The sequence below is a fragment of the Callorhinchus milii genome, unplaced genomic scaffold (assembly GCF_018977255.1).
Source record: "Callorhinchus milii isolate IMCB2004 unplaced genomic scaffold, IMCB_Cmil_1.0 Scaffold2, whole genome shotgun sequence".
NCBI classification, from domain to species: domain Eukaryota; kingdom Metazoa; phylum Chordata; class Chondrichthyes; order Chimaeriformes; family Callorhinchidae; genus Callorhinchus; species Callorhinchus milii.
Window position 1 is genome coordinate 71,483,460 of NW_024704743.1, and position 23,503 is coordinate 71,506,962.

Sequence of the window (23,503 nt, forward strand, 5' to 3'; positions counted from 1 at the left end):
ACACTGCTGGCTGGGGAGCTAAAATGGGCAGAGAGGGCAAAGATGACTCAAAGCCCAGTCAAAGAGATAAGTCTTGAAATGGGCTTTGAAAGTGGGGAGAGAGGGAACGAGTTTGGAGGGTCTCCAGGATAGAGTTCCAGAGAACTGTGGCAGAATGTTTGTGATTCTACCTAGAACCATAGTTCATCCTTCCAATTATTGTTGTTGTTATTGGCTTGTTTTAAAAATGTTAACACGAATAATTGGATCATGATAGCTGTATGCACAGTGTGAGAAGCAGCTGTGGAGTGAGGACTATCTTTTATTTGTAATTTAGAATCTAGGGATGAGTATTACAGTAAAAAACACAAGTACTGAATGAGCCCACACAAACAAGTTGTACGTATTATTTTCTTTATTGATTTAACAATTAGAAATTGCATCCAAAGCAATAATTAATATAACCACCAAGTATCAATGATTTAGAAGGGAATAAGACCATTTTGGTTTTCTCCTTCTAGATAGATAACCAATGAACTTTCAACCTCTCATCCTATTAATACGGTAATAAATATTACCAAGATCCATAAAGTATTTTTACAAAGGCAATAATACATCATAATCCATTGATAAATAGCATGAATGAGGAACATGAACATGTATTAAAATTTACTTGAGCCAGAACTGTGGAATATTATGAGGCTCTTTCATGTACCTCTAGGTAATATCGGATCTTTTTGAACTGATAATACAGATACCATTCCCTCACCCATGTAATAACATACAGAAAGCCTGCAGGTTAGAATCACAAAATGAAAATGATAGTCCATGGGGTCCAAAACATGACAATTTTATGCAGGATTCCTTATCAAAGAATCCGAGCAAGTTCTCCTTCTGCTAATCGGAAATATGTCAACTCATGGAATCTGCTCTCTGAAAGAACATTGAGTTGCTCTCTGAAAGAACATTGGTAACTCAGCGTGACCTACTTCCAGATTGCTTAATTAAAGAATCCCATTTGAAATTGCCGTGCTTTAGCCCGCTGTTTGTAAGCTTTTGTTCCATGTTCACTTCACAGTTACATTTCTTGCTTCAGCAGATCTGACCTTCAGAGGCAGTGTTGTGACATGTAGAAGGGTCAGGTCCCATACTGCGCAGTGAAGGAGAGGGAATGCAGCACTTTGGAAACTCTCACCCTCCTAATTTCATTTACTGTAACATTTTACATGTGAAATAGTACAGTTAAGAGGAGAGATGGATTTTGATATCTTGGTGTTTAACTTGTGTTAATAATCTAATGTTGTGGTGACAAATATATAATAGTGGGGAAATGTAGTAATGTTTTAGTGGGTAATCAATTATGCCTATAAAGGAAGATTACACGAGAGAACTGATGTAAATTGTATGATCCCTGAACACTCTCCAAGCTCGGATCCAGGGAAGGAACAAAATATTGATATAGACACAGCAAAGCTGGACTAGCTTTAGTGTTCACAGTAAGGTGTCTCTCTGAGTGTATTCATAGCATCTATCGCTCTGTAATGTAAAAAATCTTTTCCACATTGTAGGTTGTTCTATCATTCTACCTTTCTTGATCAGGTTGACTATTTTTCTACTTTTCAGTTTTGCTCTCTTAGTTTTCTCCTCTCATGTTTCTCTCACGCACTCTTCATTCGTCTCACTCAATTTCTCCATCATCAGATTTCATGTCTCTGGCTTTTCTTTCTCCTTAGCCATCCCAGCCATCGTCTGGCTCTTACACATATTTCCTGGGACTTGTGCAAGCTCCCAAAAGTAGGCACAGGCACCATTGTGGCATTTGAACTCACGGCCTCCGTGCTCTACCTATAATATATTTAAGTAGATTGTAAACTACTGTTATATTAAATATGCTAGAAATGAAGGAGGACTACATACACATACACTCAAACACCATTTTGTTTTTAAGCTAATGTTTTGCTTAGTACATAAGTTAGTTGAAAGAATTTCAAAGAATGAGACACACAGAGACAATCCTCACAAAAAACATTTAAAAACTACAAACCTGACGATATTTTTTGACCTTCCCCAAGAGGTTCCATGGTTTACAATATGATAGGTTAAGGGAAGCAGACAACACTTGCTAATACTAGTTAGTAACATCACAACACACAGATGTTTTGGAGCAACCCGTAAAAACACACGAATAAAGCATGAAATGTACATTGCGAGCGATACAAAGGTGAAGCTGCACCGAAGGGTAAAGCTGGTGCAAAGAGCTAAGCCATTTCTCTTCCCGTTAGTGCCAGAAGCAATTGTCCACCTGCAAATCTTGCTGCCTGGGATCTCCTTTATACTGCACGTCAAGAGTGAAAATAAATGTAAAAAGTGCACTGTTACTTGTTCTAGAGCAGCCTGGGATCAGGGTTCCAACCTGTCCTGTTGGCTGGGATACATGAGAAGGATTAAAACCAAAGTTTAAAATAGGAAGGGAAGGGAAAGGGAGAAAATACTACAATTTGGCCTAAGATTCCCTCCATTACTCTTCCCTTTCTAGACACTATTAAAAGACAAGGATTTGAAACCCAGAAGTGCGTGAGGGGCTGGGGGGAGGAGAGCGTGCTATATTTGATTCTCAACATCCCTGTGTTAAGCAGGACAAATCCCATTCTTGGATGCTATCCTGATATGTCTGGTGGAAACATGCTATTGGGTGGCTGTAGATGAGCACAGGCCAGGCTTGGCTATGATGTCTCTCTGGTTGAATAGCTGACCAGTTTTCACATGAAGAATGAACACATGGGCCGGGTACCAGAGGGCTGCCAGCACCCATGAAATCCTAACCCAGTGTGAAGCCATACAGGGAGGAGAGGAGTGATAGGAGAAGCAACATATTTGCTCTGCTTCTGTTTGCCCAATCAATAAACTAGAGCTATTTAATATAAAAATGTTTCAAACTCACAAAACCATACAGTTTGTGAGCATTTCATAATGAGCGTAGGGATCATTGGTCAATACTCCTCTGGTCGGTACATGCGCCAACCTTGGCTTTGTGGGCTTACAAAGGAATTGTCTGACTGCATGGATTTGAACAGGTTGTGCCTCGAGCACTGAAAACAAAACAAATGTCTTCAATGACTGCTATCACCATTTAATATTTGCACATGCACACCACAGCGAACTGATGCTAGCAACAAAACAACTAGACAAATACACCAGGTAACATTCAACTAAATAAGACTATCTTATCTACTGTAATTCTAGGAACTAAAAACACTATCAGCTTGAAAGCCAACTAAGCTACTGATGTAAATATGTAGGCTAAACACGTCAGAAAACATGCTATAAATCAGTTAAATAAGTGTATTAAAAAACGGTATTTGTAAAATACCTGAAGCAAAAGAAAAAACATTTTATTTGAGTTGTCTTGATTTTTTTTCTGTGTAGCTAAAAGTGGGTTTTAAACCATATTTGCTTTGTGGAAATATATTTCAAAGCCTCACGATTACACAGTAAATAACATCTTCCCTGTGGGATGGAATATGGTAAATGTCCATGGATTTGTATGGAACAATGTTAGCACGTAACGCCACATTTACAAGTAAAATATTCCTATTACTTTATACTTACTTTTCATTCAGATACCTGAGCTGTGGTTACTCAGTTCACATGCGGTACTCTCACCAGCCAAGCAAGATTTTTTTATCTATAATTTCTTCTTGCAACTAAGTGGCATGTGACAACAAGTGATCTGGATATAGCTATGGAATAGCAGTTGAGCGACTGGCCAGAATTAAACTGCACTACTTTCAGCTCCAATAAAAAAATGAACCTTTAAGAATACAGATACAAAATTAAACGTTGACGCCCTTATTTGAAGATCTACTTATTTTTAATGAATGCAAACTTTTCTTTACTAATTTAAAATTTTGTTGCTTGGGGGCGGGGGGGAGAGGGTGTTAGAGGAGAAGGGTCAAGGGGCAACAAATCTCAGTGAATCCTTCCCAATCCCTCTGGACCCACTTCTACAGCTATTAGGAAAATATGCAGAAGACTGATCCACGGTCATCTGAGATCCACTTCAGTCAGCCTGCTAGCAGGACGTGAGTAAGAGGATTGACATCTTAAATGTGGGCATCCAAACATATCGTGCCTGTTTTTGAATAAAAAATACTGAAAACCAATTATCTCAATATTCAGGTGAATCTGATTTCACAGACAAGAACGTTTTATCGATGGGTCAACATCAGAATTGCTATTCTCCCATTTTCTACCTGCTGTCAAGTAGTGCAGCTTCAGGTCTACGTTTAACTGTACTCAGGGTTCTGCTTCACTTCGGCTGTCGCAGGTACAACCTCTTCGTTTTTGCTTTCCATTGTCACTACAACCGTTTCGGTATTGGCAACGTTTGTAATCGCCGCTTGGGGATGATCCTGGCTGACTTGAGCGCCTCCCGGTGCAGTTACTACTTCAGTGCACATGACGCCTTCACCCTTGGAACTTTCTCCTATCCCTCTGACAGCAACTTCCTGTCCTTCCGCCCCACTCCTCTCATTTTTCTTTTTAATATGAAACGGTTTGGAATCAGTGATGGACTTTTTGATCCTCTCTCCTGAAATCCTTATCTTCTCTCTCTGTTCTGGAGGGACTATCGTGGTGCTCAGCCTGTTCATCTGCTTCCCGATATTTTGCCTGGTTTTCTGCATGTTTTCTCTGGAAAAAGCTTTTTTGATATTATCCACCTGCTTCTTGCCAGTTTTCTTGAGGCGCGCAGCGGTGGTGTTTTCTTCGTATACATATTCTTCATCGGAAGAAAGATCTGGAGGTGGCATGTGTTCTGTAGCAGTGTGCTCCTCTTCAACCACAGCCGAGCTGCCTTTAGGAAGTTTTTTATAGGCGACGGAAGAGGCAATTTCATTTTCTTCCTGCGAAAGGACAAAATGCAACTTTTATTCTAGATTTTTATCCCCTCACATTAGGAGTATTCTCAGTATGAAATCAATGGAAGTTATTATTCCCGCAGTCACGCAGTAGCCGTGTAACCATATAAATACACGCCTTCCCCACTCCCGGCTCAGGTGCCATCCAGGACTCCGAAGAACTTTGAGATATCCTCCTGACTTGAAAGGCGCAGTATAAACGTAAATTGGATTGGATTGTATGCACTGGAGATCATTTGGAGGAATCTCAGTAAACATTGTTACTTTGTCAGCCTCTTTGGAGGTGTTCAAATAATTCAATTATTTTCCCCCTTAATATCTATATTATGATCAACTATTTATTTGGGTTAAATTGAATGAAGCTCATTAAAAACAGAATAATCTGGTTGTGGGGGCAGCAGATCAATGGAGTGTTTGACTGAGAAAGGGGCTGTTGTTGCAGTTGTGATCATTCATCAGTGCTCTGGCAGTGCTCTGGAGAAGGGTTGGGCCTTAAATGTTAACCTTTTTCTGATGACCTAACCTAAATGTTAATGGATCATCTTCACATACTCATCCACCTCCTGTGTTTTTCCACCTGTTTCTATTTCAGATTTCCAACATTCAGTTTTATCTCTGCACAGAATAAATCTCAGCATTGTTACTTACAAATATAGTGGTTCAAATTTCATCCAGTCTTTTCTTGTAAAACCATTTAAATGTAGGATTGCACAGAATTGTGAAAAATTCTTCAATTCAGTCTGATTTAATTTAGAAGCTCTTTCTTTATTAAGCGCTGAGTAAATCTAACTTCAAACAAAGACTGAATTAAAGAATTTTCAACAATTCTGAACAATCTTAAATTTCAAGACAAAAAACTCTTACTGGTTAACACAAGGTGGAATTTCAGGCCTGTGAGTCCTTGTATGAACCATAATGTTCCTGGAGGAATGTACCAGATGTAGGTAGGTGGGGGCTAAACTACAGTTATTTTCTTAATGGGATTCCTTAATAAGGAATCCAAGCATTATAAATAGGGATTCCTTGTCATTGGAAATGTGTCGCTCTGATCCAATCAACTTCTGGATCAAAATTCCTGTGCATCAACAAGAATTCTAATCAGGATTAAATCCCATTAAATCCCCAAAACAGCAAATTGGAACACAAAATTAGCCAAGATGACTTGCACCTGGAATGCCAAACTATCCTGGATATCAAGTATATTGTCTTTTATTTCCCTATGTATAACTTTAATACCTCTACTTAAATGGAATTGAAACCAGAAGCCAACAGCCCATTCCTCATTCTGTTAAGAAATGTAACATGAATCTTTAATTGTCTGCTGTCCTAACATATAGAAGCTAGATGTACTAAAACTAAGTTGATTGCAGGAATCTTCTGCTGTTAAAACAGTCCAGCATACGTTTGCGAAATTGATAGGAGGAGATGCGATACATGACAAGATTTAGCTCTTCAGTTCATTTATGAGGATGTGAAATTAACGGCTCAAGAAATGCTGGTGCATCAAGTTCCAGCGGTTAATTAAGTAACAGTAGTGTATGAAATCTAACCAAGGATAGTGCAACATTGTGAAGTTTCTGAACATACTTCCATGTATTCATCTATGCATGAAAGCCTACAGGACAAAATAATCTAGTGATTACCAATCTGAGTGAGAAAATCAAACACGCAGTGTATTTATCTCCATATTATTTTTCATGTGGGCAGCAAATAGTCACTGCTCCACAGCCATCAATCATCAAGGCAAGGTGGCACAAGGCCAGCTGATGCACTAATATTACTCTGTGCTGTCATATACGTTTTACAGCTGTGGCTCCACTCCCAAATCATTTATTGTTTCATTTCATTTTATTGACACAAAGAATGGCTGTTGTATTACAAGGTGCTTGAAACAAACTTAAAGCAAGGGAAAGAAACATGTCTGAGGAATTGTAATGTTTGACTTTAAAATATTTAACAAACTCTTAAGTTTTGTTGTAAAAACAAATTGCAATGGATGATACGCACCCATGGGCAGGACAGCTTATTTATAACATGATTCCTGCTGAATGGACTTGAACTGCAAATAGCTCCACAGCTCCTGTGACTTATGCCTTATGCCTGCCATAGCTCATACTGAAGGAACTAGCCAAAGTGTTAAATGAAGGATTAGCCAACTTGCCTCTTCAAACTAGAAATGCTCAAAGTATTTATTTCGGTTGAAGCTTACCTGGAATATGACCACTCGAAATTTATTCCTTTTCAGTAGTTCATTGTGGTTTCCTTCAACCTTTTTGACCTCAGCGTTTGTTCGATCCAGTCGCTGTCTGACATCTTTCATGTTAACGTTGATCTTTCGGGTTTTCTCTAGTAACTTTGCCACCGAGGTGTCTGTCGTCAGGTGAGCCTTATGGAGCCTTGCAACATCGATTTGTATCATCTTAACGGTGCTTTCAATTTCCATCTGCTGTTGCTGCATCTTTTGCTGAGTTTCATTAACAGTGTCAACAATCCCGGCCACTTTCTCCAGGAGAGTTAATACAGCTAATGGATCAAGTGGAGCGTTTTCTTCTTCGCCAGCATGAGTGGTCGACATGTCGAAAGCAACCTTGCTAGAATCTGAATGCACCCGTTCCTCGGCCATGCTGCTGCTGGTTCAGAAAGCTCTCCTCCTGTGGCTAATTTAAAACATGAACTTTGTCTGAGTTTAGGCAAAGGGGGTGGAGGGGCACGACCAATACTGTGTTCCACGCTGTGCTGGCAGGAGGCATCAACCAGCCATTCTCACAGATGATCCAAGACTAAAAAGGTAGCGTGTGACTCCACCTACCTCTGGAAGCCACCCATGTTTTACGGCTGTCACGCATCCATCTTGAATTATTGACATACTTGGGTGTGCGAGGATGGATTCTAACCCGAGTGTGGAAAATACCTTTAATTCTCACACTGGTGAGCGGACAGCTGTCCTCCTTCAGTAAAATCTGAAATCTCATCTGACAGCTTTTAACTGCAGTACATAGCTGCCTTTTTATTTTGGTCATCGTTATAAGTTTATAGAACAGGATGCCTGACAAGGCTTTAACAAACACAGACATACAGAGCACAAATTAAAAATCAAAACTGTTATTTAATAATGCACAAACTGCTTTTGCTGTGAGGAGTTTTTTTTAACAATTTTCATGGTTTTCTCTGAATTTTTGTAAGATTGTGAGATTGCAACATTAGCAAGTTTCAAGCAGTAGAGTCTGGCTGGATGAACAAAAAGGAAAACATTCATCCTCTCCCACCCAGTGTGCTATATGACAAGAGTTTACTGAGTTCCCTCTAAGATCTCTCCATCACCTCTTTCCATTCCCGTGTCACTGGTTCAATCGTGCCCTTTTACCTTAACATGCTAATAGAATTTGATTAAATAATAGAATAATTAATTGATGGATTGCATAGAGAAATTAATTAAAAATTTAGGACAGCTGAAAGTTAATATTTTATTTAGAAGCTAATGTATTCTGTACCACTGGGCTACAAAGAATGCATTTTGAGGCTACAGTACTGTAGTAGTAAGTTCTCATTGAGATACATCAACTTTGTACAGGTTGGAAATGAATTGAAGTGAATTTGCACTCGGAAATGAATTGAAGTATAATTGAGCTTGGGCAACAATCATCAATGAAAGACAGAATTTTTAAATAAGATGGAAAAATGTTGCAGTGTGGGTAAAGCAATTCCAGATTGTGTATCTGGAAAAAGAAGGAACAAAAAGGCAGATGGAAATTGCTGGTTTACCATTTTAGATGAAGATCACAGTGTTGTGTGGTTTATGCTGCAAATGACACACACGGAGAATAATCAGAAATGATCTATCCTCATTTTGATTATCATCTGAATTAAATTCCAGCCCAAATTAGCCTTAATGACTTTGTATGGATCATTTGAATATTCCCCCCCTGTTTTTCTCCCAAAGGTGCTGGCTGGCGAATTTGGGACATCATTTTTGCCAACTGTGAACATTTAACCTGGTCCAGAATTTTGTCAGCTTACAGAATCTCAGAGGTCACTACAGCCAAACCACATCCTCTGCTTACCCGCTGAGCCTGCACATTCCAACAGGTTACTATGTAGCCATCAGGAGAAGGAACTGGAGAGGATTTTTCCCTGTTCCTAGCCCAAGGTCACTGTACCCAATTGTAGCGGCTGTATTCTCAGCCTAGCTGAGATCAGCTAATATAACACAGGTTAGGAACCAAATTTTGGACCTTACTTTTCTGTAAAGCTCAGCATATTAGGTGTTAAGGGAGCCTTTATTTTATTTTTTTCCCTCCCATCAATTTTGTTCCCTCCCCTCCGAATGATACTGCTGGCAGATGGCCATTATTTATGTGTGAGTGTTGGCAGGCTATTTGGCCTTGGAAGGAAACAAGAGATATGTCTGATCCTGATCTCACCCAGAATCCACAGGCAAGAACCTCCAGCAGAGGTCACTGGATAGCAGTCAGGAGCAGGAAGCTTGCTTTCCCCTTCCCTAATTTAACAGTAATCATCCTTGCATTTCATATAGTGCCTTTTCACGTCTTCAAGACGTCTCAAAGTGCCTCACAGAATATACTGTAAAGTGAATTGACTGTATATTTTTGTGGGCGAAACACAGCAGCCAATTGTGCACAGCAGTGTCCCACAAACAGTCGTGGATTGAGTAACCCATATTTTTAAGGAATTATAACCCCCAGAAAAGCGATCCACCAATCGATTAACACCCGGGTTCCTACTTACTGTGGAGTCCTGTAGCTCAGTGGTTAGAGCACTCGCTTTGCAAGTGAGAGACCTGAGTTCAATTCCAGGCAGGGCGAAACCTTGGGCAAGTTTCCTTACTCCACACGCCTAATAATAATCCCTCCAAAACTAAAAACAATAATTAAATTGGTCATTTTCAATCTACGACTGTTTGTGGGACATTGCTGTGCGCAATTGGCTGCCGCGTTCGCCCACAAATATACAGTCAATTCACTTTACAGTGTGTTCTGTGAAGCGCTTTGGGACGTCCTCCTGACGTGAAAAGCGCTATATCAAATGCAAGGATTATTATTATTATTTTTTATTCTGGTAAACTGAAATGTTATTATTATTATTACTGCTAGGTAAACAGAGGAGTGTGGAGTAAGGAAACCCAAGTCTCTTGCTTGCAAAGCGAGTGTTCTAACCACTAAGGTACAGGTACTCCATATTTTAAAGTGGTGAGGCCAATTGGAGCACCTTTGGTGGACACTAGTTGAGATCAAATAGCTAAGCATAGGCTGAGAATGGATCTTGAATCCTTTTGGGTCTGGATAGCTCATCTACCAACTTACTGAGTCTGTGAACCTATTTAAAATGTTGAATTTTATACTAATTTGAACTATTGAACCCAAAAAACTATGTTTTATTAAGATTAATTTTAAAAATGTTACTTTTATTCTGACGTGAGAATGACAATGTAAGTACAGTCTGAGATTTAATCTGTTTTGCCTTGAAAATTCCCATCTCCCGATGCTGCAGTGTTTGATTATTTGATTGTTGGTAAAATTAAAACCCTTCTGCAACCAAATTCTAATAACATTCATTCAGAGCTTCCCAGGAGCATGCTGACCATCAACACTGAAGTATTTTATGCAGAATGAAACTACATCTTGCACACTTAATTTTTTTTTCAAAAGACAAGTATGTTTCCTTGCTATCTATATGTGCAGTTAACATAGGAAGAAAGCATCAAAAACAGTTGGAAATTCCAGATGGACTCTTTACTCTACAGATGTTAAATAATCTTGAATAGTTCAATAACACAGAGTTAGGGTTGAGTCATAAGTTTGGATCTAAACTGAAGTTCATAAAAAATCAAATTCTGTATTTAAACAGAAACGCACAGCACTGAAACTGCCAACCATTTTAACTAGGCTTGTGGTGATTAAGTGAAACTATGATTCCCTCTTTCTAATGTTACAATGGTTAATTTCAAAACTTTTGCCTACACTGAGGAACACAAGTGTTACTTAAACTCACAGCTGTACGAAGCAATGGGGTCTAATATGTGTAACTTCTAACAGGATTCCTTAATAAGAAATTAATGTGGTGGGGGAGGCTCCTTCCCATAACCAGAAAAAACACACAAACAACAACTTGCATTTTTATAGAAACCCTCACGCAGGGTAGTGTCCCAGAGTGCTTGACAGTGGCGGAGCTCGTCACCGAGCTGGGGGGAGGTGACCGTAGGTACGGTCGAATAGGAAGGCCTTCAGGTGTGACCTGAAGATGGGGAAGGAGGGGGCAAGGCAGAGGGCAATATACCAGCTGGATGTGCTCCAAAAGTAAATCCCATCAGAGTTCTCATGAGTCAGAGTGACTGGCTTAAGTTTACCTTATTTTAAGAATTTGGTCAGACATCATCACATACTAGATCACATTTTCCTTTAACAACAATGTACGGGGGGGCGGTACTAATCCTAATCCCTCCAAAAAAAATAATGATTTGGTCACTCAAACCACGACTGTTTGTGGGACACTGCTGTGCGCAATTGGCTGTCGTGTTTCACCAATAGAATAGTCAGTTCACTTTACATTATATCCTGTGAAGCACTTTGAGACATCTCAATGATGTGATAAGGCACGACATCAAATGCAAGATTATTATTATCATTACAATATCGTGGTCATCAACATGATTGCATTGAGTAGACTTTCTATTTTACACTACAATTATATATTGATCAAAATCAGTCGGAGTCTGTTTGCTAATACTTTCAAATATGATGAAGTACCTTTGTGGCTGTCCTTTCTTATTGCTGGTAACAGAAAAACATTGGAGAAATACATTACTTTTGACTTGAAAGGCAGCATTTAAATACAGATAAGGAAACTGATGGGCTTATTTGTAGATCATAAATTTTTTTTGGCTGTTGTATATTCCACATGAATGTCTTACACTAAAAGAAATGAATGGCAGCACAAGGATATGAATGTTATGAAAATGAAATTGAAAATCATGTCTTGAATAGAAAGGAATTGAAAATCCTTGAGAAAGGGAGGCTTAAACCCTTGTTTATTTTTCACATCCTGTCCACATGCATTACATTAAAAATCTACCGCCATGACTTCAAATGTACACAGAAAACTTTATAAAACTACAAATTAGGAACTCACAGCTTTTTCTTTAAAATACTTGTCAGTTTCAGTGTTATGCAGTATAAAAAGACACATCAACGCATACTTAAAAAGCAGTACATGGCTTACATTAGTTATTTCTGATCATGTTGATTTTTACAGACACATACAACATGTTGGTGGGAGGTTTCTAATCGGGATGGTACGCAGTCCTTCAATTGTACATTTCAATTCTATAAGTGGGAACCATTGTAATGCCAAAATGCTGGTTTTAAAAGAGGGTGAATTTATAGTGCAGCTCATGCTTTTTTTTAAACTGGGCCTTTCAATGTGTTTAAAACACCAGACAAGATAAACACTGTATTATTATTATAGGCTAGGAATTAGATTGACCATGTCTTTATGAATAAACCTGGAAAATGTCATTAAAACAGTAATTCACTGGAACTTTACCACAAATAAAATTACTTTTTGGCTTTGTAGGGCTTATTGTGGATAATAAAGAATTTTGGCAAACTGGCTGAGAACTGAACATAAAATGAGATAGCTCAATTTCTGTTTTATTGTTAAAGGCCAACATTGCACTGCTTCCTGGGGCAATAGCTTTTCCAAAGGCAACTGAGCCTCTGTCCCTGCAATGAAAGAACCATGAAAATGTTAAACTACAGCCCATAATGCACAGGTCCAGTAGGTGACACTCTTGTGTTTTTAGTACTGGTTGAAAAGTAACTTCAACTACTAATGCAATTACAGTGCATTTTTCTCACAGCATGATCGTAACTAATAACAATGTTTCAGTTCAATTGTTTTTGAAAAAAATGCTTTGAATCCCAGTAAACACATCCAATTATCAAGCTAACGTTTTGCTCTACAAAGACACATCCTTTTCCTTGTGGCGCACACCACAAACACCACCAGTTACATTTAAGTGTTACTAAATTTACATCAAGGGGAATCAAATATAGATATAGTGTCAGAGATATCAGAATGGCAGTGCTCAGATGTCAACCACAAACTTAATCCGAACAGCTTTGAATTTTAATCTACTCACAGTTCACAGTTCCACAAATCATGCACCTAGTGTTCGAAAAGGCAGCAGTTACCAATAGATTTGAAAAAAAAGATCAACTTTTGCTGACTTATTATTTACTTTGTTTCACATAAGGAAAGTCAGTTGTAAACTTTTGAAAAAGTTTTTCTTTCAGCACATCCTGTTCATGCTTGGCTTTATACCCATTCAGGTAGTTTTACTTTTGCCTTTTAAGAGTCAATTGCAATATATCATGACCACCGTGGTCAGCTTATTACACAGACGTACGTTAGTGGCACAAATTTTGAAGTACAAAAAATCATTCCCTTCATTAGTACATTATTTCAATAATAGCTGCATCATCTTAACTTTTTTTTGTTGTTTGAATTTTTTTCTAGAAATCCATCTGTTGATGGGAATGATGAAAATCTCAGGTACCATTAGACTGTCTTACTTGTTTGCCAGTGGCAGGATCCTGCAGTATAACCAGACACTGTATAATCCGTAAACTGGCAAGGGTCCAGAAAACCACGGCCTTCCAAACAAAAATCTCTTCTTCTCAAGAAACAAAAATCGATTGTAATTCAGCAACTGGTGAGATATGGTGAATGAAGGAAAAAGAGTATTCAAAAAAAATCAAACTAGACCATCCTTGATGAAGTGGTGCAGTCTGCATTAAAATGTCCTAGGTTTTGCTTCTGCCGACGTCCCCGGTTGTTTTTTGGACATTTCCTGTAAACGAAAGAGAATAATCACTGCTTTAGAAATGTAATTCTCAGTGGTTTTTACTTGTTTTGTGCTGTTAAGATTTGTCTCACTTGTGATTCAAGCGAACACAAAGAGACTGCTCTGCCATTGCTATTTAAAGAATTGTGGAGTCTTTCAATAGTTACTCTGGCTTAATCCTCCTTAACCAAATGTACCTCCAAATTCAAATTAATTGGCAACTCATTGTTGCTGGAACAGCTTCGCTGCTGTGTTTATCTACACTTCGAATCGATCAGATTTTGTAATGTACTTAAAGACATTTATTCTTACATGGAAGGTGCTATAGGAATGCAAGTTATTATGTATTTTCATTCTGATTCAGTTTTTTGTGGATTTTTATGCTCATTAAGGTGAGGGATGGGAAATAGAATAGATTATTAGTTCAGGCACCAAGCGTGAGCATCAATTACTCTCATATTCAGGCATAGCATGACCAGCTGCAGAAAATCTACCTCCAATTAATAATGCATCTACCCTCATTTAAGTAATCATACCAACTACCATAGCAATGTGATGTTTCTACTTCCCCGAGGGACATTATTAAATTAGCGGTGTTTTGAGCTTTGACCCCGTGTTCATTAAGAATTGGGTCGAAATGGCCAAAACGCATTTCACACAGCACCCTTATTAATAATAATGATTTTTATACATGATATAGCGCCTTGGGACGTCCTCCCAACGTGAAATGTGCTATACAAATATAATTTGTTATTCTTGTCGCATTGGTAAGATGTCTCAAAATACTTCATGTGATTTACTGTAGAGTATTGTGACTGTATTCTGGAGGTGAACAGTCAGAGAGATAGAGAGAGGATGTTGATCCCATCAGTGTGGTCTGGTCCTAGAGATAAAAGTGTAAGTCTACTCATACCACTCAATTCTCAAAACAACTCTGAAAGAAACAAAAAGCTTTGGGCACCTTTGGCTGATGAGTCTTTGAGGCATACATTATCTTTTTATCGCTTTCAAAACTGCCCTTCACAGAGGCAAATTGGAGAGGAAGCACTTTGCACCTCGTCACTGACATAGAGACGTGGGACACAGCCAGCCTGCAACTGCAATTGGCCATATGGTGCTTCACCAAAGGGAGAGCGAAACAATCAGCAGGAATGTCCCCTGCTCCTGTGCACGTGCAGAAATCTGGTTGGAAAGCTGTAGCACCACAGACCAAGGAGCAGGTCCCTTATCCTCACCCACAAAATACACAATCACTATACTCTACAATAAATCCTGCGAAGCGCTTCAAGACATTCTCCTGACATGAAAAGCACGATACCAAATATAAATAGTATTATAATGGTTAGTTTTTATCTACCCATTTCTCTTTGGCGTGGTTCACTGTGTAATTGCCCCCGCCCATCCCCCACAGGTGCTCAGCCAGTAAAGTCCTTTGAGACCTGCTTCCAACTTGAAAGGTGTTATATAATTGAAAATTGTTGTTGGTGGCGGTGGGGAGGCAGGAGAGAAGTGGAACATAAGTAAGATATTTTATTTTGAAAACATGCTCATCAAGCTCCACAAATGTACATTTTTACATTTGCTAAATTGACCGTGGCAATTATTGTTGAGAGCATTGCACCCACCTTGTTATACACATCACCACAGCAACTATTATAGCAATCTGCACCGCTCCAATTATTGCTGCAATTAGGACATAGTGAAGCTTCTGGCCACTTGGAACGACATACAGGATATTGAAGTCCCTGTTTTCACAGCGCTGTCCAGTATATCCAGATTCACAGCTGCAACAAAACACCCACGTTACCAATAAATAAGAATTTCTCATACTTTATCTGATAAATTGCGTGAAGTGTATTTTGCATTGGATTCGTTTTTATAGTAAATAAGCCTCGCAGGAACTGTTTGCAAACATCCCCTCTTTGGTGCAGTTTTTCTATTGAGCTATGTTGTGTGAGTGGGGACATGGACCACCCTGTGATCTTGACATCCACAAAACAGATGCAGTTACAGGTCTCCATCTGGGAATATAGGAACATCTAGAAACAAAAAAAGTCAGTGTGCGCTTGCTGGAATTACTTAAAGCTTATATATAAAAAAAACCGACTCTTTCATAATGTTTTTTTCCTGTCCTGTACATTCTCAGTGTTATTAAGCGCCTTGCTAGAGCAGGAGTTTGCTTATAACCCAGGTCTCCTGTGACTCAAGTTACTAGATGTACAATACACTTTTGGGTTAAACAGGATGCTAGTAATGTTTGTGTGAACAGTCGCAGCTGATTGGCTGTGCACGCACAGGAAGTGACATCGTAGTGATCTGATGACCCAGAAGTAGGACAAGTAGTCATGTTTTTCCATGGACCCTTTATGTCTGATTTTTGTCTTGAGCCGCAGCTTTATAATGGGGTTGCTCTGTATGCTTCCCGACGTGAAAGGCGCTATCCAAATGTAATCTTGTTGTTATTATTGTTGTATACTTCTATGATCACAGTTATGTTTTATATGGGAGTTTATATTCAAGGGTCAGGGCTGTTCAGTCTAAGCATTCAACCAGGAAGGAAGCTTTCCCTGATATTAAGATTGTACATTGGTATGTTATCATGCAGACAGCACCGTTCCCCTGTCACAAAAGTATGTTGAACATTTAGTAACTGGACTGCCTAACTTCACCCAATGATCTACACAAACTGTTGTATTTTATACAGCCAATTGATAAAAAAAAGTTTGAGGTGAAATCTACAGTTTCACATATTCAATCATTATTTGGACTCTTGGTCACTAAATATTAGTGATCAGCATGGGGAGGGAGAGGCGGGGGTGGAGATCTGATAGAGATCAGCCTGCGTGTGTGTGCCAGCAGGTCTCAGTTGGTAGTACTCTTGCTTCTGAAACAGAAGGTTGTGAGTTCAGGCCCCAATATAGTCTATACTGACATTCCAGTACAGAGCTTGCGGGTATGCTGCATTGTTGGAGGTGCCGTCCTTTGGATGAGTTAAACTGGGTCCCTGTCTGCCTTTCCAGGTGGACATGGCACTATTCAAAAAGAGAACGGAATTTCTCCTGGTGAACAGTTTAACAATCCCCAAATAAAATTGATTCACACCATCGCAGTGTGCAACTTGCTGTTTTGTTTGCCCACAAAATACAGTTGTTACACATTGCAGTAAAGTAATTATTGAAGCAGAGTTCTCAGGTTTCTTTAAAAGGAAATTTAATAGATGTTTGAAAAACAATAATCAAGTCTGTGGGAAGTGGGCAAGAGAGTGCAAATGCATTTTGCAACAAATTCCATCTGGGTCCAGTTTACGCTATTTTCTTAGTATTTAACAGTATTCAGAGTTTCACATGTTGTTGAATTTAATCTTCACTTTGAAACTAAAGTGCAGGCTTGATGGGAAAGGTGGCTGTTTCAGTGCTTCAACACTCCAAAACATTCCATGATTCAAAGGGAATACATAGTCAATTTGAAAAGAGGATTTTGTCAGGTAATTTGCTGGACCTGGCATATCATGAATTGGATTTACGCAATCACTTTATCATGAATTGGGCTGTTGAATACTCCAAGAGGTTTGAGCTGCAACTAGAATCATTATAGAAGTGCTTTGCAGCAAAAAGAATCTCCGAAATATTTCCTTATCCAGGCAAATTCTATATTGATTTTGTGCTTAGCCTTTTGCGAATCTAGGAACGACAAATAAACTTTAACAGATACTTGTAGAATTAATGTCTGCAGAAGTTATCATTCAGGAAATCTTTTACCCAAACAAATCAATTCTCTGAATTGCTGGATTCCATTATACTGGAACAGTATGATCTGTCAATCAGAGTTTGTGACTACTCCATTTCTACTAAGCTTTGGAACTATCTGAAATTGTATAATTCAGATCTAGGGTTAATGAGGTGACACTTTCCAACTTTCTATACATTATTTTCGAAAAAGACTTCCTTGGTCTGAAGAACAACTTCTATTATCTTGGGAAACAAATGACTTCTAGTTGCAAGGTAAGTAAAAGCAAACACACTGAATTGAGGAGCTCTGAATTGTGCTCATCCAAGGCTTTAACATAAACTTGAAAAGCACATACAGAAGTAGTAATGTCCTCCAAGGAAATGTCAACCATTCAGACTCCCAATGGAGACTTTTTTTTAACCTTTTCTGACTCTATAAGATTTAAACTCTTTTGGGTGATTATCTGAAGGTCAGTGGAATTAGTTATAAAGCTCTCATACTCGAGGCTCAGAAAAATAGACGAGCGGAGAATAATACCAACTCAGCAGTCATGGGTCCCGAAAGCTATCGTTTTTCCTCAAAGCTCCTCAAAATATCTTAAAATGTGGGACCGCACTTTCCTGCTCGGAGTCCTCCTTGACCCACTGCCATCACTATGTCTCCACAAACGGTTTATTCACCCATCCTTGCACAGTCACCCAACTATACCCCAAGGCTCTATCCTTGGTCCCCTCCTTTCTCATCTCTTGGTGATGTCATCCCAGACCTGGGGTCAATTTCTACATGTATGGGGATGACACACAAATTTACTTTTCCTCCTCCAGCCAGTTCCACCAATGTTCTGTCAACTTGCTTGTTAGATATCAAGGCGTGGATGAACACTAAATTTCTGTGACTGACAGAAGCCACACTCCTTGGCTCCCATCAATATCTTCTCACCTGTGGCTCCAACCTTCTTAACCTACCCAGCCTATCTGTCAGACTCACTGAAACTGTGCACAACCTAGGTATCAGGTTCAATGCCTAGCTGTCATTCTAACCCACATCTGGTCCCTGTCTAGGACCGCTTTCCTTTACCACCAACATATCATCCACCTTTGACTGTACCTCACACCTAACACAGCTGAAACTCTTATTCATGCATTCATGAGGTTAATGAACAAAGGGATCAAGGTGTTCAGTTTCATAAATCTTTAAAATGTATTGCACAAGTGCAGAAGGTAATCAAAAATGCTAATGTAATGTTGACATTTATCCCAAGAGGTTAGAATACAAGAATCAAGAAGTGATACTACAATTGTATAAAATACTGGTCAGATGCCATTTGGAGTATTGTGTGCAGTTTTGGACACCAAACCTTAGGAAGGATATATTGGTTTTAGAGAGTGTCAGGCATTGATTTACTAGAATGATTCCTGATGTCACAGACCTGAATTATGATGAAAGGATAGAAAAACATGGATTGTATTCTCCCGAGATCAGGAGGTTGAGGGGTGATCTGATCAAGGTATATAAAATTATGAAAAGATTTGAGAAGCTGAATAGCAAGCAACGGTTTCCTCTGATGAGAGAATTGAGAACTAGAGGCCACAGTTTTAACTTGAGGCTAAACAAACCTTTAGAAATGAAATAAAAAAACATTTTGTCACACAGTAGGTGATGGGAGTGTGGAATTCACTCCCCCAGAGGAAAGTGTAGGCAGAGTCAATTGAAAAATTTAAAAGGCACGAAGATAAATACTTGATAGACAGAGGTATTTAGGGATATGAAGAGAGGGCGGGGAGATAGAATTGAGTTGCTGATTGGCCACAATCTTGGAACACAGTAGAACAGGCTTGATGGGTCGACTGGCCTCTTCCTGTTCTTATGTTCCTTTTAATGCTATTATTGTTATATTTTACAAATTATACAGATTTTAGAAAACTGCAGGATGTAGGGGACACATTGTGATATACAAAGTCTAAGCTTTCCAAGTGAATACAATTTTTTTAAATTTTAAGTACAGAACTGCAGAAAAACACATTTCAGTGTTTGACTCAATGGAAGAGTCTTCACAAGAGAATGAATCAACATCAAGCATAGCTTTCTATGGGATTTAATGGCAACAGATCAAAATTCTTGGAATATTTCCATTGATATTCTACAAACCATATGCATATTTTAAAAAAATGCAATTTTAAATTTCCTTTGAATAATTTATCTTAAAAGCTAAAGTCTACAGGGAAAGTCGTGCAAATCTTTGCAGATCAAAACCAGTACAGGAGCTTGGAACTGACCCCAAAATGAAAGTGTCAAACAGAATAAAAAGGAAAAGAGAACGACTTAAACCAAAAAAAAATGCAATTCATGTGGGATAAAAGTTTCAGCACTGATGAAGTTTGCTGAGTTCTGATCTTTTCTGATAGATTTTATTCAGTCACTTGTATCTGATGCTCCAATGAGCAATTCCACTAAATCTTGCTTTCCTGCTTTTCTTCATTTAGAAACATTGCTTTATACAGCAACAACATAGGATAACATCCCAGAGTGCTTCCTAGAGATGGGGGTAGGAATTATAAACTGATAATTCATATCAATTCTCAAAAATGCTTATAATCCTAGGTCTTTAGAGAACGTTTAAAAAATAATCTGTGTATTTACATATGGTAAATGACTAATGCCAAATAAAAAACAGCTTTATGCTTGAGCAACCAACACTTCCATTTGTATAACATGGTTCTAAACTATGCAGCTACCCTATGTCACTCCCTTTCCCATTTGAGTTTTCCTGGTTTAATGCAGCATTTAATACAAGGCTCAGACTTTACTTTATCTTTTTCAAGCTATTGCTAGGCTTGGAAGTAGTTGCCCCCATCCCTTCTACCAGAGTTCCTATTATGATATTCTATTGTATCAGGACTTCGCCTCTTGTGCTCATCCCCATGGGGGAAATTTGGAGCCAGACAATAGGAGGTGATTTATAGGAGTGCAGCAACGTGAACGCCAATCGTTTTAGCTGTGAATGTTCAAAGTCAGGATTATATCCAACTTATTCCAGGACCAAAAAGACTGCCCATCAGAGACACACTCCTTATTTAGTGCACCGTGGCAGCAAATGTTTGCTGGCTGGGTTGTGCTAAAATTTAAAGCCAACATAATCTGGACTACTAACAGTAATAATTAATTGATTCAGCAAGACTTACATAAGTCTTAGCTTTATAAATCGCCTAAGTCGTACATTCACCTGAGTCCCATTCAGTTTCTAATCAAAACCACTTAGAATTCTTTACACTACTTGTATTACCTCTCAACTCGTAATGCCGCTCCCCTACCTTCCATTACTCCCACACTTACCGGCTGAATTGAATTGCAGGAAATATAGTCTTGATCTGTCAACGCATGCGCTGAAGAACTCCATTTCCCGCGATTCAATGCGATTCCAATGCTTGCCGGTAAGTGCACATGCGGTGACGTGTCAAGATGCATTGATCCGTCACCACATGCGCACTTACCGGATACAGTGACAAACTAGCAAATGTGCACTGCATTAAATTACACATGCGCAGTGTAGATTATTGATTAAATCGTATTTTCTAAGACTTATACAATCTGCCTACAGCTCAGACTTTGTGTAAACTAAATGTTAAGGTCCCAACTAATATGACTTATGTGAGTCTTACTGTAATCATTAAATTCAAGCATGGGTTTCATCTAACCACTATTTCTCAATTTATCCCATCTTTTCTCCTTCTCTTAACCTTGATGTCTTACATATACTATAGAGCAGGGCATTTCATGGATGAAATTAATTCACCAAAGGGAAAGCTTGGAAGCCAGAGGTGTTAGTTGACTCATTGCTCACCGTGTCAAAACAGTGTAAGGCAGCAACAAAGAAGGGAAACAGGATGTTGGACTAAATCAGTGGTGGCCAAACTTTTTGATTGATCAATAAAATAAAAGCACCTTGATCAAATATTTCTTGATTTATGGCATAAATCTACGCTATTTGTTTTTTTCTATGATTATTTTGCCAGCCAACCACAAAGCTTGGCCCATCACTGCTATAGAATTTGGGCTTCATCTAGAAATCCAACAAAAAAATCTCTGCTGTATCTGTTAAAACAATGTTTTAAATCTCTTGTTTTTAATCACCTCCTTCCCTGAGGCAATGAGCGGATGCAGGAAAGCATTGGAGAGTTAATGGATTAGTATTATGCTAAACATTTTTGTCTAATAGGATAATCATGTTTTAATATTTGTAAGAGCTTAACATTGCTGACTGTTGCTGTCCACACATGTCACCACAATAGGTTCAATCTTACTTTTCTTGCAGGGATTGTAATGAGATGTAACTATATATATTTGCAGCAATATTAATCTCAACCCAAACATCCACTAGAATTGCACTGTTTTTTCTTGAAGGACAATTTGTATCAATGACTGTGACAGATGCCATCCTTAACTAGCAATGCAAGACCCCTCTCTTTTATTGCAGCATTTACACTGCACAGTTGGTGGGGAATTGCTGCAATTTTGGTGGCTATTTCACCACCAAATGTGCAGTGTAAATCTGGTTTGAGCCAACATGAATCATGCTGAAGCCCCGCTCCTTTCAGTACTGACAGGAGGCGGTGCTTTCAGCAGCTGTGATCCACAACAGCTGCAGAGGAGAACCACATTGACTTCGCTCCCCTAACCACGAGCCAAGGTCTTTTAGCAGAACCTGTCTTACGTACTATTAAAGAGAAGATTGTGCGCCTGCTACAATCTGAAATCAAACTTTGTTTTGCAATGTAAAGCAGGAGCTATAAATTGAGATTTCAATTACACATTGTTATATTGGTGGGAGCATTTATACACAGTGTACCGTTTAATACTGTGTATCGATTGTAGGTGGTATTTGTAAATTGATAACAAGGTGTGAAGAAAGGCTAAGGTACTTACAGGCAGGATGTCTCTCGACGAGCATAAATATATTCACATTTGCCATGTATGCAGATATTTTCTGAGCACAGCTGGTAGTTCCCAGTGTAATCATCTTCCCTTTGATCACTGGCATCTTAAAAGAAAATTAAGAATTGTCAGCATTAGATGCATTCACATCACTTGTTTTACATGCCTGACACAGGTTGAATATTTCCAAATTACCATCATGACATTTAAGCAGCATTTGCAGAACGAATATGATGAAGGAACTCATTCTTTGCGAGCAAGCTTACAAAGGCACTTGATATCACACTAAGCAACTGAGAAACGTTTAAAAAAAATTAGTCACTAATAGTATTTAAGTTTTGCTACTTTCAGGTTTCCAGCATAATCTTATAAAGTGCTCTGAGATGTGACCCTACATGAAGAGCGCTATATAAATGCCAGTTGTCGTTTCATTAAATTGCCTAAATTAGGTGTTTGGTCTTTGCATACATGTGATAAATTTAAAATTTCAAAGCGCTTCACAGGACCTTCACTGTAAAGTGACTGTGTATTTGTAGATGAGCTAGGATAAAAGTATGAACATGAGCAGGTGGAGTAGAGTGGAGAATTTTTGTTCAAACATAATTGAAGGTTTATCTAAGAAAAATGTTTAATCTGCAAATGATTCAATGTCTAAGCCCTGCATTACACGTGGCTATAGCAATGAATACCTTGCTTATGAACAGTATTCATGATATTCTTTGTGAAATACCGCAATTACCTATAATTTTAAGAATAACAGTTCCTCAAAATGGAGTGAATTTTGCTTGTGCCCCACTCCTTCCACTTGTGCCTACTTTGCTGTGCATCCCCCCACCCAACCCCTCTCTACCATCGGTAGCTGTACCTTCAGCCACTAGGACCTAAGTTCTGGAATTCTCTGCCTCAATCCCTGCACTTCACCCATTCTTTCGCTATCTTTAAATCTGAAAAACATCTTTTTGACTGTGCTGATAGTTCATCTCTCCCTCCCCCCTCAGTGTCCAACCCCATCAATGTACAGCACTCTGACTCATTATCCTACATGAAGGGCGCTATATAAATGCAAGTTGTTGTTGTTGAA

The 23,503-nt window shown here is 38.8% G+C and overlaps 2 protein-coding genes across 2 annotated transcripts in view; both read right to left on the reverse strand.

Moving 5' to 3' along the window:
* Window positions 1-376: 376 nt before the first annotated feature.
* On the reverse strand, window positions 377-7,684 carry cavin4 (caveolae associated protein 4). The gene is made up of 2 exons (XM_007897564.2): window positions 7,108-7,684; window positions 377-4,883 (listed from the first exon to the last, which is right to left on the reverse strand). The coding sequence occupies exons 1-2, from the start codon at window positions 7,519-7,521 to the stop codon at window positions 4,266-4,268; spliced, it is 1,032 nt and encodes a 343-aa protein (XP_007895755.1). The 5' UTR covers window positions 7,522-7,684; the 3' UTR covers window positions 377-4,265.
* A 4,242-nt stretch (window positions 7,685-11,926) lies between these two features.
* LOC103181241 (tomoregulin-1) overlaps window positions 11,927-23,503 on the reverse strand; it is a 115,022-nt gene continuing 103,445 nt past the window's right edge. Inside the window, exons 8-10 of the mRNA XM_042332388.1 lie at window positions 22,414-22,528; window positions 15,387-15,545; window positions 11,927-13,767 (exon numbers count right to left, since the gene is read on the reverse strand). Of these exons, the coding sequence (XP_042188322.1) occupies window positions 13,677-13,767; window positions 15,387-15,545; window positions 22,414-22,528 (365 nt within the window). The 3' untranslated portion in view covers window positions 11,927-13,676. The remainder of the gene's footprint in view (window positions 13,768-15,386; window positions 15,546-22,413; window positions 22,529-23,503) is intronic.

Excerpts from the sequence above, each read along its gene's own strand:
- cavin4 (XM_007897564.2), bottom strand. The coding sequence starts at position 7,521 with ATGGCCGAGGAACGGGTGCATTCAGATTCTAGCAAGGTTGCTTTCGAC. Across the intron at positions 4,884-7,107 it reads TTCGAGTGGTCATATTCCAG|GAAGAAAATGAAATTGCCTC; the intron begins GTAAGCTTCAAC and ends GTCCTTTCGCAG.